Source organism: Danio rerio, chromosome 1 (genome assembly GCF_052040795.2).
Source record: "Danio rerio strain M-AB ecotype USA chromosome 1, GRCz13ab, whole genome shotgun sequence".
In the NCBI taxonomy this organism is placed as follows: Eukaryota; Metazoa; Chordata; class Actinopteri; order Cypriniformes; family Danionidae; genus Danio; species Danio rerio.
Window position 1 is genome coordinate 12,109,173 of NC_141021.1, and position 19,625 is coordinate 12,128,797.

Sequence of the window (19,625 nt, forward strand, 5' to 3'; positions counted from 1 at the left end):
CGGTTTCACTTTCTTGTTTGCGCTCGCGTGCGCTTCTATATTTGAAATAACAAACTTCTCGAGCTAATGATAATAACGTGTGCTTGATTATTGACGTGCTATTGAAACCCGATGATTTGAGAAACGAGACGAGAGTGACGCGTGAAAAAAAACAAAGGAGAAGCCGGAAAAAGGTGCACATTTTTTTTTTCAGCAAATGTAAACAAACTGCAATGTTTAACTATTATTATTGCCTTTTAGACTATTATAAACTCTGAATGACGGAATTACTTTCTTAGAGAGGTTACAAGTGCTAGTGAAGATTAAGTATACAGATGAGAGGTTTGCACTGACCGTGGGCTATATTTCATGTTGTTTTTAAACCTAAATAAGAACTAAATGTTTGCTGTGTGTAGTTTTTCTGAAATTGATAACATATCGGAGACTGCAAGGCTCTGTATGTTTTCATTTATGTTGCATTTACTTATTTATTTTATATATTTGCAGACATTACAGTAAGCTATTTTGCACTGTTATTGATCTGCAGTCATAATCAGATCATGTTCATAGAAAAGTTAGTAATAAACATTTATACACAAGTATTTATGTGCGTAAGGCAACTGTTTTGTGAAGTGCTTCTCGTATGATATGTGAACGACCCTTACGGCTTTGACATTTCGTTGAGTGAAAATGACGTGGTCTGAAACTTTCTATCATACACCACACCCACCAAAAGAGTACCCTTTTGGCAGTGGAAATGCAAGCTTGATAAAGGTGACCCGTACCGTACTGTATCTCTCTGTGGAAATGGGCCATTATATTGATTGAAATCATTTGTAGGGGAGTGCATCTGCATAAAACAGACGAAATAAAATCAGCTAGTTTGTCTATAAGCTGACATACTAGAGATCTGCTGATGAATCGCTGCTTTAAAATGCTCCAGTGTCCCTGTATCTGTGGTTACACTCAGTAAATAGAGGTAAGGGGAGGTGAACACAATGGCAGATCTGCAGTGTTTAAGAACGCGCTCAAATGTTCACGGAAAATGGACGTTTTTTTTTTTTTTATTATTTCAGTATCGATTGGTCCCGAATTCCAGTATTGTGACATTCCAATAATCAAATGTAAACGAAATAAACTTTGCATACTCTTTACTGTATTAAATTAACACACTTTATCTTTGGTAAAGCAGTAAACTTTGTAATTTCTTGTGCCCAAAGGCTTTAAACTCACTTGAAATCAAACAGTTGCAGGCCTTAAAAAAATATATCCTAATAAACTTTGCAACAACTCCACAAATCACATGTTCTGAACTGTGTTTTCTGGTTAGTTATAATCATTACTCTATAATGTGACTATTGCACATTCGACATTGCGTTATCAAAGCTGAAACGATATATTGTGCTGCCTTAATTTTAATAACTAATTACTAATAACTATTTTTGTGTCTTTGCCATGATGACAATGCATAATAAGTTACTACCCACATAGCAATATTTCTCTGGCCCACACAATCAGCTTTTGCTCATCCAACATGCTGCAGTGAATTTTGGTACATGACTGGACCAAGTCTGGCTTCCAGACGATAACATGGAAGATATTTGGCCCAAGTCTCAGCCGAGGAAATAACCCATGGGCCTGAACTGGGCCAGATATGTTGGTGTGTCACGACTGCAGTGAAATTTATAAAACCATGAAGCATTGTGCTTTAGACGCACTATGGGCATGCTTTTTCCCGAAGAAGGCTGATTGGTTGAATTACTTTCATCACTCAAAAATAATTTAAATGTATTTTAAATGTGGGTCAAGATAGGCCAAACTCATGTGGTCCACATATTCAACATCTGGGCCAAATACTACATCTGACTTCTGGCCCAAGCCTTGTGTGTCGCCTTAAAGACGGTGCCACCTCTGCCAAAACCCAGCCATGTTTGGCTCACATGCTATATGCCAATGCCGAATGAATGCCTGCTGTGCCAGCTTTATGCCAAACCTGGGCCAGAATTATTTGCTACCTGGGTAGTTATTTAGCAAGATACTAGAATTCAGCTTAAAAGTTTAACTAGTTTAATTAAATTAACTAGGCAAGCCATTGAACACAACAGTGGTTTGTTTTGTAGACGATCAAAAATAAATTCTAATGGGGCTAATAACATTAACTAAAAACAACTGTATAGCATTAAACTGAATCTATAATTTAAGTGGACAAAATAAGTTGGGTTGTATTAGATTGTATGTATTTGCATTTTGCTGAAAGCATTTTCAGTTGGCGACCTACAGCATGACACTTAATAAAAGATGCAATTTCTTTTTTCAATTGCTACGCAAGCAAATAAGGCTTTCCGAGAATTCAGCTCTAACTCAGACATATGCAGACAGAAAGCAGGCAAGCTCCCTTCATTCAAAATCCAATCGCTGTAATTGTAAAGGAAGTGGTCAAGCAATCAAACCTGTTTTCCTGCTCCAGATCATTGAGCACTCTCTCCAGCTCTCCCTTCTCTTCAGTCTCCATTGAGATGAGGATCTGAGCGGGGCTCTGCGGCTGGCTGAGAGGAGAGCCTTGATTCAGACTCTGGCAGTAGTGCTGGATCAGCAGATGCTCATCATCCCTACAATAACAACCACAGCAACATCATCAGCACAAGAGCAATTCTATGCAAATGTCAACCTTGCCATGAAAAACTGAAAGTTTTCACCAAAATAGCAAAACCCTTTCTAGGTTTTTATTGTGTAGGCTTGTATAAAACAGTACTGCAATAAATCCTCAAAAATGTCTCTATTAATGTTTTCAAACAATTATATTTGATTTACCAAAGTCACACAAGTGCCAATTTCACATCCGTACATCCATAACGAAGCTTTTCCCATTCTATTGTTTTTGTTCTATGTCCTTTTGATTAGCGTTATTTTTGGGGGGCTAAGGAGTTTAATTCACAGAATTTCTACAAAGTATGTTGTATACTGCAAACCCGCAAACTTCTTTGGTTTCATGCATAACGCATGTTTATTTTCCTCATTAAAAATATAGAATACACTCATCGGCCACTTTATTAATTACACCTTACTAGTACCGGGTTGGACCTCATTTTGCCTTCAGAACTGCCTTAATCCTTTGTGGCATGGATTCAACAAGATACTGGAAATATTCGTCAGAGATTTTGGTCCAAATTTACATGATAGCATCACGCAGTTGCTGCAGATTTGTTGACTGCACATCCATAATGCGAATCTCCTGTTCCAGCACATCCCAAAGGTGCTCGATTGGATTGATATCTGGTGACTGTGGGGGCCATTTGAGTACAGTGAACTCACTGTCATGTTCAAAAGTCTGAAATGATCCATGCTTTATGACATGGTGCGTTATCCTGCTGGAAGTAGCCATCAGTAGATGGGTACACTGTGGTCATGAATGAATGAACATGGTCAGCAACGATACTCAGGTATTGACATGTAGACTTGATGCTCAATAGGTACTAATGGGCCCAAAGTGAGCCAAGAAATCCTGCAAAGCATTACATTACCATCACCACCAGCTGGAACCGTTGATACAAGGCAGGACAGGTCGTTGCTTTCATCAGACCAGGGAATGTTTTTCCAATCTTCTATTGTTCAATGTTCTTAGCTGACAGGAGTGGCACGCGGTGTGGTCTTCCGCTGCTGTAGCCCATCTGCCTAAAAGTTGGACGTGTTGTGCATTTAGAGATGCTCTTCTGCATTATATGAGTTACTGTTGCCTTTCTATCAGCTGGAACCAGTCTGTCCATAGTCCTCTGACCTTTGCCGCAGAACTTTTCGGACCACTCTGTAAACCCTAGAGATGGTTGTGTGAAAATCCCAGTAGATCAGCAGTTTCTGAAATACTCAGACCAGCCCGTCTGGCACCAACAACCATGCCACATTCAAAGTCACTTAAATCCCCTTTCTTCCCCATTCTGATGCTCAATTTAAACTGCAGCAGATCGTCTCGGCCACATCTACATGCCTAAATCCACTGAGTTGCTGCCATGTGATTGGCTAATAAGAAATTTGTGTAAACAGTTGGACAGGTGTACCTAATAAAGTGGCCGGCAAGTGTATGTTTGCGGATTGATATTTCTCCGATCCCTTAACTCCGTGGTTAGTAATTTTGGAAAATATAAACAGATGTTTTAATATAATGTTAATGTAAACTTTCTCTGTAAATTTATGTTTTTAGTTTTTACTGCAAATGTCACATCCATAATGCTGGAATGGCTCATTTCTATTTCCAGTTCACTACATACAGTCAGTGCTCAAGATTTCAATTAACATTTGCTGCTTTAAACTCTTAATGACTGAAAAATACACCAGCTCAGTCGGCTTGTGAGCTGTAAGCTGGTCTGAAAGCAATCCTATTGTTTTAATTCCACAAAAAAAACTGCAGCATAAGAGCATTTACTCGTAAGCTTTTTATTTGTATTAAATCTGGAAATATTATAATGGGTTTATCACCGATTTCTGCCACTCGAGTGGAGAGAGCTGATTTGAGAAATGCTTTAATCAACCGAAAAATGAAACTTAATGTGGAATGGCATGAGGGTGAGTTGATAATCATTCATGTTTTTGGAGGATATAAGTTACTCCACATTTGCTAAGTGCTTATGCAACCGTAAGCAGTAAAATGTATGCATTAGCTTTTGTAAGTAGTGTACGTTATTATAATACGTTGTACGGTAGGTTGTAAAGGAGTTGCAAGCTCACATGCTTTCATTGGGCGATACATTGTCATTCACATACGAGCCATTTCGGTTCTCCATTTCAGCTAGCCTGTGGAAACACAATGTCATTCTGTATTCATTCATGAACAGCTCATGCAGTTGCATTCACGTCAGTAAATTCACACAGCTTTAGTGTTTAAATGATGAGTTCACCCCTAAAATCAAAAATTCTGTCATCAACTGGTGCTTTCTGAATTTGTTAAAGGGTAGTTGACTCGAAAATGAATACTCATCCTTCACTTGTTCAAACCCTATTTGAGTTTCTTCTGTTGAACACAAAGGAAGATGTTTTGAAGAATGGTTGGTGCTTACCCACTTCCATAGTATTTTTTCTATTATAATACTAATAGCAACCAGCATTCTTCAAAATATCTTCTTTTGTGATCAACAGAAGAAAGAAACTCAAAAGATTTACAATGACATTAGGCAAGAGTAAATGATGAGGTCATTATCATTTTTGTCAGACTGTCCCTTTAAACCTTTGTTTGGATGTTTTCTGAACTCATACAGATGTGGCTACAGAGAATGTGCGAGAGATCTAAAGTAGTGTCACATGTTACTGCGGTAATGCGCGGCAGAAAACCATGGTCTAACACAGGGGTTCTCAACTGGTTTGGCCATGGGACCCACATTTTTACATAGTCATCAAGCCGTGACCCAAATTTTTAGGAACTATAATATAATTTTAGGAATTATAATTAATTTGTATTTATTTGTTAAAATACAAAAGTAGTGACAGATAAATCAAAATCACCAAGACTTACAAATAAACAATATTTTATTGCTGTCATTTAACAAAATGTATCAAATTATATAAATATTACAAAGTAAAAACGACAAATACTGTACACAGTGGTTAGGGTAAGGAAAGGTTCAGTTACCATGAACTAAACAGTTAATAAAACATGTTGTCTGGTTTCTTTAATTTAGAAGGTTTCATGCTCTCTTGTGAGAGCACCTCACTTCTTATGACACACTGAGGCTTTACGTCTTTTTTGCTGTCAATATATGTAAATCCATACTTTAAATATTCGGAGTCATACTTGCGTTTGACTTATTTGTTGCTATAATTAAATGAAATTTCATATGTCAAACGTTACAGTTGTCGTGCACGCATTTCAAAATAAATGTCAAAATAAGTTAAAATTAAACTTTTGTTGTGTTTTTGACCACACACTCCGCGACCCACTGAAAATGTTTCCGGGTCGCGACCCACCAGTTGAGAAACACTGGTCTACTAACACAAGAAATACATGGCCAGCAGGGGGCAGTTATGTAACATAGTGAACATACTGTACTGATATACTGTAGCAACTAGAGCATGTGAGTTGAGCTGAGTGGTGTGATGCTCAACTAAGCATTCTGCTCTATGGTCTTGTGCTTGCTCGCCGGTAAACCAATGGCACTCAGATGCTGCGCCGACATGAAATTTCTCTAGTAGGTTACTTTAATTAGTACTCAAATTTTTTTGTAACAAAAAAAATCTTAAATAACCGTCTAAAATTAAAGCACTTCGATAAGCACTTCTTTTCTTTCAGTACAGTTTTTAACAATATTTTAATAGGCCTAAGTGATCAACTGTGTATTTTACAGCCTATTTATTTAGGCAGCTGTGTGTGTTATCTTATACTATAGTTTAACTGACTTTTAGCCTATTTTAAGTATAAGTAGGAGCTCTGAACATAAATCAGGGTTCATACACATTTTTACTACTAAAATTCCATGACTTTTCCATGATTTTTCCAAGACTTCAAGTAAATTTTCATGACCTAATGTTTCATGCAGTGTCTACAAATGTGTGGTAAAAGAAAAACAATGCATGTTCAAATGTATTACAGCATTTCGTAAAACACGCAGCAATCTATTTAGTTTCAATTTATATTTATATCTATGTAAACTTGATTTAGATAATGCTTACACCGCAATATTAATGTGAGAGTATGTGACTGGCCAAGGACAGAAAAGAAGTCAAAACAACTAACCTATATTCAAGAATAGAGAATGTTTTCCATGACTTTTCCAAAACTTTGTGGGCTTCTCCGTTTTTTTCTGTGCCTGGAAAAGGCCATGTCAAAATTCCATGACTTTTCCAGGTTTTTCATGACCGTATGAACCCTGATAATTCAAATTACAAATTCGCTTCCAGGACCTTGTCTTAATAATGCATATCCTTGTTTTAATTAAAGTTATACTTCAATAATTGCTTATAAAATGTAATATTTTGTTCCTAGAATGATCCTACTAAATCTATGAAACTAAAGAATTAAATTACAAATTAGTTAATGGCATTTAAGCCTGCATGAACAACAGAACACATACAGGTACGAAATACACTCTAAAAATAATTTTTAATTGAAGTCATAACTAGGCTAGCTTAAAGATAACTATTCTAAACATGTGCTGGTGAATTTGTCTGCATGTCATCAGGGCTCCGTAGCCCTTAGCCTAACTACAGACATGTGGAGCGTGTGTAGCCTGCTTAAGTCAAAATCTTTAAATTATGACTTCTGTTAAAATGGTAACAGAGATTTGTGATTGTGTATAGGGGTCATGGTCAGAGGAGCACTGGTCACCCAACTGAGCCTGGTTTCTTCCATTAATGGTGTCATTTTGTTTCCTTACCAAAGTCTCCTCTGGCTTTATCGGTTGGGTCAGTAGAGCTGCTCTACACTGAATCATCCTTCAAAAATGACAATCATATTGAACTGAAATAACTCAAATAAAACCTGCATTCTGCTGAATTATTGTGCTTTATTCATAACTTATTCGAAACGTCATACAACTCATTTTACTGAATGTTCATCTCTGTAAAGCTGCTTTAATACAATCTGCATCGTATAAATCACTGCAGAACTAAAGGTGACCTGACACGTCTTCAGAAAACTTAATCACTTCAAGAAAGTTTTGAAAAAGCATTGTGGACGAACATACTTTTGAAGGAGAGACAGAACTCTCTCGGATTTGATTAAAAATGTCTTCATTTGTGTTCCTGAAGATGAACTAATTTCTTACAAGGTTGGAGTGACATGAGAGCGAGTGCATGATGGTAGAATTTTCATTTCGGGGTGAACTAACCTTATAAGATTAACACAAATGAACTTTTTTGTTATTAAACTCTGCAAGCAAGAGTAACACACATCACTGTGCCATGTACATAAAATACATATTCATTCTGACAAAACCATTGACATATTTCTGTTCAAGTAACAATGTCAAACCTACAGAAAATATCAGCCATGATATAACTGGAAGAGAGAAGTGTTTCCTTTATAGAGTTGACAGCATTGCATTACCCGGCCGTTATGTGATGCAGGACTGGCCTCTTAAATAAACAGTTACATAGTAACACCAAAATACCCATGTTTAAAAAAGACTGACCTGCTAGCGTAATGCTCGATGCGAGAGTGGGTGTCGTCATGGGAGAGTTGAGGGGAAGATGCAGGCCTGAGCATTGACAGAACAGAGCAAAGGTCAGAAAACAAATGAACACACCAAATGCATCAATAAAATACACTTTAAAAAAGAAATCTCCACAAGGAATCCTTTTTTTTGATGCCCAAGAAACCATTTAGTCAAGTTCACATCAGTGATCTAAATATTAAAAGCCTTCTGTTCAATTGGAAAATTCGAAGGATGTTAAAGGTTCTTCATAAAAACCAGTACCCATTAATAAATGGAACTATTTATTAAATCTGAATATTACTATTCAAAAGGGTTGCTATGGGGCTATTCTGATAAAATCAAACATAAGGATATAAAATATTATAATAAAACGGGGATAATGTTGATTTTTTAAATATTATTCATAGGTGACATATCACTAAAAGGGGACCTATTATGCCAATTTTACATGGTGTAAAAGTCTCGTATGTCCCTAGAGTGTGTATGTGATACTTTCGCTTAAAGTAGCACACACATGATGTTTTATAACTCTTTGAAACTGCCTCTTTTAAGCTTTGATCCTAATGGTGCCGTTTTGGTGACTGTCGCTTAGATTTTTCAAAAGAAGGCGGAGCTAAAAATCCCTGTGTTTCAGCATAATGGTAGATTAAAAAACAAACAAGACTATGCTAATGAGTGAAAGTTTGGTCAAACAAAAGAACTTTCTCAGATATTTTTAAAGGCATTTATGGTAAACAAATTTGGTAAAATTTGAAGTCTGTAATTTGTAAAAAAAATTCTAAAAGTCTTGTGAGCTCATTAGAACTGTATTTATTTTAACTGATCCAATATTATTTCTATTTTAACATATTTATAAAAATATACTTTCCAACTGATGGCTTCATTTTGTGCAGTCATTACTACAGTCTTAAGTAGCATATGATAATTCATCAAACATTCTAGTTTGCTGATTTGCTGCTCCAGAAACATTTTTATGATTCTCAAAGTTGAACACAGCTCTATAGCTTGGTAAAGGTTTTCAACATATTATTGTGTAAACATTTGTTTGTAATATTTGGTGAATACAAAGTATAAGCAACAACATCAAGCTTAAAAAGCTAATAATAATAATAATAATTATTATATTTCTGTAGATATTACATGTGTATATCTCATATTATATCATTTGATTAGATTATACATGTCTTTACTGTTCCTAAACTTAAAGGAATAGTTTATATTTTACCCATCCTCAAGTGGTCCCAAACCTCTAAGACTTTCTTATTTTCTGAAATTTTTTTTGTAAATTGGTAACCATTGGCATCCATAGTAAGAAAAACAAATAATACAATGAAAGTCAATTTCTGATTTCCGACATTTTTTAAATGATATTCTATTGCGTTTAGAAGAGTACCAAACAGGTTTTTGACAGGTGAAAAACGAGTAAATAGTGACATCATTTTAATTTTTGGACTATCCCATTAAGTATGAATTGCTTCCCAAAAAATAAATAAAATGAAACAAATTTCTAAAGGAAAAAAATCTTACAGTCCTCAATTATCTGAAAAATAACCTATATAACTATAACTGCATAAGTTGCAACAACATCATTCATAACTTTTTTAATCAAGCATGTAACCACTGTTAATCACGCAGATGAATGGTGGAAGCCATGAGATGGACACACACTCTAAAAACATCTCACACGTCTGACAATGAAAGACGGGTGTAGCATGAAGACTTGTGTATAATTTCAACCAGATCTGTAGAAGATTCAAACTCAAGTGTACTTCAAATGATAACAATCTGTGATTCATGTTTGCTGACCAATACGACACTGATCCTGATCTCCATCTACAACATCAATCAAAATAAACATAATTTAATAATTTACTCAGAACTAATTTAATCTGCCACAAAATAAATAAATAAATAAGCAGTGGACATTTAACTGTAACATTTTAACTGTGATGTAAATAATCCCTGTGCATAAATCAACAAATGTTTGCATCATGTCATATAAAGTTAAAGTCAAAATTATTAACCCTCTTGTGTTTTTTTTTCTTTTTCAAATATGTTAAGATGTTTAACAGAGCAAGGAATTTTTCACAGTATTTCCTATAATATTTTTTTCTTCTGGAGAAAGTCTTATTTGTTTTATTTTAGCTGAAATAAAACAAATAAGACTTTCTCCAGAAGAAAAAATATTATAGGAAATACTGTGAAAAATTCCTTGCTTTTTTTTTTTTTTTGTTTAACTTTTTTACAATCATTTTAAGGTCAATATTATTAGTGCAATTAAGCAATATTTGTTTCCAATTATCCACAGAACAAACTATTGTTATACAATAACTTGCCTAATTAACCTAGTTAAGCCTTTAAATTGCACTTTAAGCTGAACACTAAGCAAAATATCTAGCAAAATATCATGTACTGTCATCATGAAAAAATTAAAGCAATCAGTTATTAGAAATGAGTTATTAAAACTATTATGTTTAGAAATGTGTTGAAAAAAATCTTCTCTCCGTTAAAAGAGAAATTGGGGAAAAAATATTGAGAAGGGCTAATAATGCTGACTTCAGTTGTATATTTATTTTGTGTGTGTTGGAAAATAGTTGCGTGTTGGAGTGTGGAAGTACTCAAGTACTCACGGATGGTCAACAGGCCAGAAGTTGATCAGTGTAACAGGACTGCAAGACAAAAAAAGATGAGATGACGGACAGGACAAGTAGATGCACTGAAAGCATGAAGGTGACATGATTGTTAAGTAGCACCAAACACACAAACCCACCGATATGATGACACAGTTAAACCCTAAAAGCATTTTCAGCGGCCAATGACATCTGCATTACAGTCAAAGAGCGTCAGGAAATAGTTCGGTTCAGCATTGTTGGTTGTGTGTTGGGGTTGAAATGAAAAAGGGGGGATTCATGTTGTAAGAATAATGTGTGTATGCATTTAGTGATGGACTGCACACATTTGCAGCTGCCTCTTTTACAGCGGGAGAAATAATTCCACAATACTAATACTTGTACTGTGAAGACGAGTAATGAGCATGGTATACAGCAGAGGGGGAAAGCAACCAAAATTGTTGCACCTGCAGTTTTAGGTTAGTAATTGTTGGGAAGTCATCTCTGTCCGGTTTGGAGGCACCCTGCAGTTTACCATTTGACCATTTAGTACAGTTTATGTATAAGTAAACTGCCTTAAAAGTGGAATATTCAAGGCTATAATGTTTAAGAATGTCATTTAAGCAAGTGTAAATGGACTCTGAGAAGGTTAAAATGTTGTATTGGGGAGTTTGTTAGATGGAACAGTGCTTTATCTCCGTTTTGTAGATTGGTTTAATTTTTTTAACCATCTTTTATGGTGAGAAATAACCACTTTTATGGCACTGTCAGCTGCACAACTTCTGCTGGTAAAATGTTTGTTGGTACATTATTTTATGGTGCTTTAAATGCCATAGGGCAACTTTTTCACCACACACACACAACATCTATACTCTCAGAAATAAAGGAACAAAAGCTGTCATTGGGGCGGTACCTTTCCAAAAGGTTCACTTTTGTACTTTACAGGTTAACATTAGTACCTTTATGGCATGGTGTGGTAGGGTTCGGTACGCTTTAATAGCCGTTTCCACTGTTAAAAGATAATAAAAAGCGAATCGCACCGTACCATACCACTTTATGGGTACCACTTTTGGTACCTAGCACAACAAAAGTGTACCAAAAGGCGGAGCCAGAACAGCAGCGGAATGCTATTGGTTTACAGAGGAATGTCACTAGCTTGAGCACAAGCCAGAAGAATGAAAACACAGAAAGTGTCATTTTAAAATACACAGCCTAAATAAAGGTGAGTGGATGCAATCTGCACATAATCGCTTTAAAGATATGTCACAAGAGGACAAAAAAGCATGATCGTTGTAATAATTGTTATATGAAATATTCGCCTGTGACTAAAGACATTAATAAAGTGCTATTAAAACATTGGCATATTATTCATATTATTTCAAGGGATCCTACCCTCAACGAGTGTTTTTAAAATTCACCTCGTTTAGTACACAAAAGAACATCTAATATTAAATATTTTAATGATAACATATATAATAGCATAACTTACACCTTGTGACTTACAGAAACCGATTTTATTAAAGACTTTAAAGAAATTATTACAATTATTATTTTATATATACTTATAATAAAATAAAAATATTAATATATATGACAATACCACAAATACTGATCTGTGTTTGGCCAATAAGATCCTTATGCCTGACTATAATTTTTTAAAAAACATGTTTGACACAGATAGTTTGTGGAGTAATGTACACTGTACTTTATTTAATGACTAAGGGTGTCACGATCCTTCCAATTCCTCGATTCGATTACATTTTCGATTCTAAAGTCACGATTCAACTCGATTTTCGATTATGAATAATTAATTCATTAATAATGAATTAATTATTTGTAGCCTACCGTTTAAACTACCTGACTTGCATGGTCTTTGTTTTACCCATAAACAAATCATACACATACACATAATTACCACCTGTCAATCACTTTTTTCTGCGGGACTCGTGAATAGGCAGTGATATGTGTCGTTATAATGGCGTCGGTAAAAAAGGTGCACAACCAACAGGAACCAGCCAACAGTATCTGAGGTGTTCGCTAAAATGACTAAGTACTTGTGTGAAAGTAAAAGATGGAAGCAGTCTACTGACCCGCTGACTGCCTTGATCCACTGTCTCGAGCGCATGACAATGTGTGTGCGTCTGTGTCTGTGTCTGTGTGTGAATGAGTGTGTGTCGTCACGTGATGTGTGTTTCAGCGGTAGTGAGGAAGGAGGGCTGCTCAGAAATGCTACACGCCAGTGTGGATGTGGATCGTTGTCGTTCTAAAATGCCATTTAAAAACAAAGACATATTAGTGTAAACAGGGCCTGAGTGTGTATTTTTCGCAAACGGATTTGCAACGGGTGCGGGGCGGAGGATCGCGATGCGCCCATCGTCTATCATCCCAACCGTAATACGTACATAGCACAGCTTGCAAACTGTGTTTTTTTTTTGGTTGACAACATGAACGTTGTCAACATAACTAACTGGAAATCCAAAATACTTCCACACCGGCGACTTCATTGAAAGAGGAGAGGATTTAAGCTCTGTCGACGGGTCTTCTGCATCTGCAGTTTAACAAGCACTTCAACAAGCATGTTTTTTTCCCGCTTGGCAAGCCAAGCTAACGTGACATGGGGCGTGGCAGCATCGACGATTCTATTTTTTGATTCGATAATTGAAGTTGAGCATAAATTTCGATCGATTTCAATTAAAAATCAAAATCGTGACACCCTTAATAATGACTGAGCAAAAACAGCCCTATCAGCTGTCACTTGTCTACTTAAATCAGTAGCTGACTGCAACAGACACACACACACACACTCAAACAAAAATATTGACAAAAATATTCTCACGTCTCCATGTTGTCTCCTTCAAGGATGGTCTGGACGGGAAGGTAACCCATGCGAGGGTGCTTGGCAAAATAGCGCTTTGTCCTGAACTTGTTCTTTAACACCTTGGCAAAGTCTCTCACATCCTCTCCTGACGTCGTCTGAAGTAAAAGATCACACAAAAAAAGGTCTTTCACTTTTGGAATCAAACTCTCTGAATGCAATTCAATGGAATAAATATGTGCTTGAGATCACACTATGATCCAAATCAACTTACCGGTGTGCAATATTCAACCATAGGGTACTGCATCTTGTGACCTTTGGCCACTCTGCCAGAAAAGAAGCAGCTTTGGCAGATATCATAGTTAAAGTGCTTTAAACTTCGGTACCTGTAGAGATCAGACACAAACAATGGGATCAGGTTTAGACTTGTTAGTAAAACACCCAAAGCATCAAATGAGGAGGCATGCAAGACAGATCTTTTATCTGAAGAGTGTGGTTGCATGTTGATCCTCCAGGTGGAGCTGTTCCCTGCTTTAACCTGCTCTTAATATTGGGAATTTGACATTTTCATAATGTCGTTCTGAGTAAAATGCAGTCATTGTCAATTAAGCTATTCGATATGCTACATTCAAATATTTAGTGTATACTTTTTAAAATGTATACTTTGATCAGCAAGTATGCATGTAATTGCTCAAAAGTGAAAGACATTCATAATGAAACTAAGAAATGTATATAATTGAAAAAGTGCTGTTGATTAAAGAATTAAGCAGCACAACCTTTTTCAACTGTGATGAGAAGAAATGAGAAGAAAAAAAATCTGGATTTTTCAGTTATTTCTGTAGGATCATGTGATTGGAATAAGCTGTCATCACAGGAATCAATTGAATTTAATTACACTTTAATCACAATAATACTGTGGTTTTGTTTTGTTTTCCTGTAAAATAAAATAATTGTGGTCCCGTAAAATAAAATAAAAAATTTGGTGTGCTCCAAAACAGTGAGGAAATATGCATTTAAAAATATAAAACTGATTATAAACATCCAAAGCTTGCAGTTTGTCACTTCTGCCTAAAAGAATCAATGAATATTTTCATATTTCAGTGTCTCATTAAATCTGACCAATCAAAGGCTCTCTGGTGTCTGACATGCCCCGCCCCCTTCAAGATGCTTGTCATTTGCTTTTCATTTGATCTTATCTCTTATCCTATGTTATTTCATTTGATCTCTTACTGCTAGAGCTGTGATAAAACAACACTACTGGCTGTTTTTTTTTTTTTTTTTAAGAGGAGGAGCTGTCCCATACTCTCTTCATTTTTTAATTGAGATTACATCAAACATCGAATAAAAAAATGCATATTTCAAAGCACTTTAAATAAAAAACAAATAAATAAACCAAGTGCAGTCATCATACCTGAAGTCATTATATTGGAAATTATATTTCCATATTTTTTGACTTTGTTATGGTGACCCATGTAAATTGTGTTAGCCTGATTGATTTGTTTGTTATTTATTGTCGTCATGTGCCTTTATAGACAACATTACATGAAAAATCACCACATTTACTTGTTATTATATGCCACTGATCTTATGCAAAATGTACCGAAGCACGTTATTATGGAGAAAAATATGTTTATTTTTAATAGAAAAAAATCTTTCCAACAAATAACTTTTCCTGCTTATGTAACCAGAGCCACAGGGATGAAAAACACATATTACAGTGTCACACTACAATCCATGACTGCAATAGATAAAACAAGCAAAGATGTATGCTAAAATATTGCTCACCACAAAAAAATTATAAATTAAAAACTGAAATAAGTGAAAATGCTTACAGAACATTTTTTTTGCTATTTTGTGTGATTACTTTAATAATTTTTTTGTCTTGTTAAAGTGCTAAAAACAGCATAATTCAAGTGTTTTTTTCAGGACCCAGAATTTGAATGGTGGCCCAATACACCTGCAAAAATTTACAAAATGTCTATAAAATCAATACCTAAAATGATTAATTAATAAAATAGTTTATTATTATATTTAGATTATTTTATAAACTATTGAATATTAAGATAATTTCACATCTGTTCAAGAATGGCAACAGATCAGCGATTTCTCCATCTTACAGCAAAAACAAGCCAAGAAACAGGTTTTTAAAAAAAAGTAAAAAATAATTATTTGAAGAAAAAAAAAAAAAAAAAAAAAAAACGAGAGCAGAAAGAATGTAAACAGGGTCATGTTGACTTTAAAAGTGAAATATATAAAAGAGACTAAAAGAAGTCAGTGTTCTCCACCAATAAACCGTCTAACAGCAGAAAATGAACACAATGCTTTTTCAAAACACAAGGCTACTCTTTTTCAACGTCTGACTTGAAGTTTGGTGCAATGCTTAATAATGTACAAAAAAAGTGCTGAGACTTTAAAGCACTAGAGGCAAAATCAGTCACTCTGAAAGAATAGTACTGAAGAAAAGGTCCATACCTGAAGCCAATAATAGGACATTCCTTACAAATGTTGCATTTAGCCTGGTGCTTTGCTGTCTCAGCGGCCGCTACACGGTGAAGGACAGGAAGCCAAACCATCGACTGAGGTTCTAAACGCATCCAGTCCAGGAAGACTGAAGCCTCTAACTCCGGTTTGTTATTGGCCTTCAAATCAGAGCAAAAGAAAAAAAAACTGATAAAAACACTGAACACACAGTGACTGGTGATGATCCTGATTTTGATTCTAATTATAGATTTCTACAGATTTCAACAGTGATCAGTCAAATTTTATTTGGAACAATTATTCTTATACTGAAAATAGGAATAATAAATTAGATTAGATTGTATAATATTAATACAGTATGAAACTACATAAAACTTATCCATAAAAATGAAAACAATAGACAGGCTGAATGAAATTCAAATTTATTCTGAGCCTGTAGGTGGCGCTTATACCCCAGCAGTAATAATGTTTAGTGTTGTAAACAAACAAGCTGCACTGGTTTCTAAATGCATAATACTGAGGCTGTGTTTACACTAGTGTGTTTTCATTTTAAAATGGTGTTTTATATCGATAATGCTAAAAAAAAAACAATCTCCATCCACACCATACCAATAATGGGCATTTTATAAGTATAACGTACAATAAGTTTATACATTATAGGAAATAAAAGCAAGCAATTAGTCAAATGTGCAGAATCAGTACATGGTTACATAAAATAATATAATAACCTTTCTTTGCGCTCAACTAAAACACGTTACCCAAGAAAAAATAATAGATTTAAAAGACCAAAGTCGGGGAATATGTCGTTAGATATAGACACAGGATGAATTAAATATAATTTTTAACAAATATATTGAGATTAGATTCAGTGGTAGATCCTTGATGAACAGCAGATGTGCACAGCTCTCATCTGGGTAGATGTGCTCAAAGCACCCGTGTACATGTGGACATGGCCTTTCACACCTAGACTTTTGTTTCGGAACCTGTCTCGTTTGCCCAGTTTGCGCGGTTCATTTGGCATATGTGAATCCAGCAACCACACTCTGATCCGCACCAAAACAATCGCTCCAAGATTGACTGAATGAGGTGGTCTTGGCTCGATTAAAACGAACTCTGGAACAGAACGATTGTAGTGAGAAAGCAAAACGATCAAAGCCCGGCTATAACACAGTGTATTACGAATATGTAATAAGCATATACGGCTAGATGAAGGGAGAATTATGAGTAGGGCGAGAGGTCATTCCTACCGGTAATTGTGTGTTTCATGTAAAATACGAAAGTGAAAGTATGCTGAACTATCGACGAGAGCTGTTTATCCGTTAGGAAAATTGACCAAACTGCTGTAGTTTATCTGTTATTTCTTTCTATAATGTAAAGCCTATATTGCAAAAAAACAACTGCTGTGTATGAGAAAGTTTTACTTGTGCTCTATTTAGTGACGACGTCTGTGGGTGTCACCATTCAAAATTATATTGTCTTATTGCTCATAGTCATAAATTAGAATAAGGACGCATGACAGCTGAGCAGGACTCTGCAAAATAAACCTGAAACACTGACCAATGTGAGGAGAGTTTACTCACACATTACTTGATTTAGCTCTTTTGGTCCGTTTAGAAACTTTACTGTGTGAAAGCGAACCACACCAAGAACAATGTGCAACAATGTAACAATTTTAATCCCCGTTTCGGAACAAATGAATCGATTCACAGGTGTGAAAGCACCCTAAATCTAACATCAAGAACAGTGAACATCTGCCAGAGAATTTTTCAAAGTCAACCATAGTCTATAAATTCAAATCAACAGATGCCCAAGTACACAGAATGAAGCCCATGTATAGTATAGATGTTGACTTTGGCTTTAGATTAGGTTTAGGTTTTTTCACAGAAAAAAAAAAAAAAACATCCTGCTCATTTTGTCCAACATTTTAAAACCTACAACTCCAAGCGAATTGCCTAAACATGAGCTATGATGGAAACTGTCCAAACACAAATTTCCATACAATCTTTTTATATAACGCTGAAAGCATCAGGGAATCATGGGAATATGAAATAAGGCAAGGGTCAACGTCTCAAATTTGTTCAAGTTAATGCAGAATCTTATGCTTTTGCGTGGGTGTTCGGTCATTCCTGTGTGGCACAGCTCTGTTTACACAATTTCTGGAATAAAATCATTGCAGTCCAGTATGTATGCAAGTCCATAACAGTAAGCGGCTGATTTAAAAGAAACCAAACAAAAAAATGCCTGGTTGATGGGTGCATCTATAACTGTAGTGTAAAGTACACTGACTTGTGAAAAACAGGGTTGCTTGTACCACAGACTAGCAAGACTAGCAGAGAAAAGGTTAAATAGTGTATAATCTATATGGTAGCTTATTTGTTGATGAATGCAGCCCATGGTTACTTACGAACTGAAAGCAGCTGCGCACACTGGGCTCAATATTGCTCCCTCCGAAAGACGCCACTTCACCCAGCTGCCTGGGGATCTGAATGGCATCATGCAGGAGGAGGCCGAGGCGCCGCTGGTCACAGAAGCCTGTGGCACTGGCCACCTCTCGAAATAAAACTACAGGATACAGGAGGAAGTTATGACAATCATATATCTATGTATTTTCAACAGAAAATCAGCATGTTAGAATTATTTCCAAACAATGACGTGACTGAAGTAGTGATGTCGAAATTTCAGTTTGAAATCACAGGAATACACTGCAAATGAATTTATATTTAAATCCATTTTGAAAAATGCTTGTTATTTGACACTATTATTTATTACATCAACAGTCAAGTTCATTCACAATTTTTGTAAATTAAACTATTACTTGAGCTCAGTGAAGACCAGGAACACAATATTTTCAAACCCAGGATATATATATATTTTTTTATTTTATGTCCATAAATAGTTCATAAATAAGTCAAAAACCAAGGCAAAATGCAATCTTAACATTGTCAAACATCTTAAATTGATAAAAAAAACTATACATCATAAATATTTGGAATATATATATATATATATATATATATATATATATATATATATATATATATATATATATATATATATATAATATATATATATATATATATATACATATAAGATTCTGAGTTAGATTTGGCCAGAATGTACACAACAAAACATATCCACTATATCCACCTTAGGCTATATTTTACTACAGTAATACCATTAAGAAAAGTGAGTGAATCAATGTTTTGTTTGATAAGTAAGATTAAGTTAGTTAGATAAATGACTTGCAGCTTGTTACAGACATAGTGAAGGATGGCTCCTTCCACACCGCTGCTGAAAACCAAACCTGTATGATCAGAGAGGAATCCGCAATTTTTGACCACTTCATACAGCCTAATATCGTTGGAAAAATGCTCTTTTTGTAACGATTTTTATTTAGTATACTTTGTGTCTTTATTTTAATGTATTTTTGTTGGTCAGTTATCTACACAATAAACAAAAAAGAACTATTGCAGCTTAGGTGAAGTGACGTGCAAATACTTTTTTCAATAATAAGAGCAGGGCTTGACATTAACATCCATCAACCCGCCAAATGTGGGTGGATATCAGCGGTGGCAGGTTAGACAGACACTCCCACCAGCCACTTTG

At 35.3% G+C, this 19,625-nt stretch overlaps 1 protein-coding gene across 29 annotated transcripts in view; it reads right to left on the reverse strand.

Moving 5' to 3' along the window:
- Positions 1–19,625, reverse strand: part of dmd (dystrophin) — a 249,405-nt gene that overhangs the window by 20,828 nt on the left and 208,952 nt on the right. For 11 of the 29 annotated variants that reach the window (XR_015475970.1, XM_087236518.1, XM_087236504.1 and 8 more), the window contains exons 67-74: positions 18,424–18,581; positions 16,014–16,180; positions 13,816–13,927; positions 13,563–13,699; positions 10,748–10,786; positions 8,094–8,159; positions 4,699–4,764; positions 2,430–2,588 (exon numbers count right to left, since the gene is read on the reverse strand). Coding sequence is in view for 25 of the 29 variants with exons in the window: in XM_087236518.1 (XP_087092644.1) it covers positions 2,430–2,588; positions 4,699–4,764; positions 8,094–8,159; positions 10,748–10,786; positions 13,563–13,699; positions 13,816–13,927; positions 16,014–16,180; positions 18,424–18,581 (904 nt within the window). In the remaining 4 variants the exon portion in view is untranslated. Of the gene's footprint in view, positions 1–2,429; positions 2,589–4,698; positions 4,765–8,093; positions 8,160–9,923; positions 9,951–10,747; positions 10,787–13,562; positions 13,700–13,815; positions 13,928–16,013; positions 16,181–18,423; positions 18,582–19,625 lie in introns of all 29 variants that reach the window. The other 18 variants (XR_015475969.1, XM_087236517.1, XM_087236503.1 and 15 more) reach the window with 4 other exon arrangements.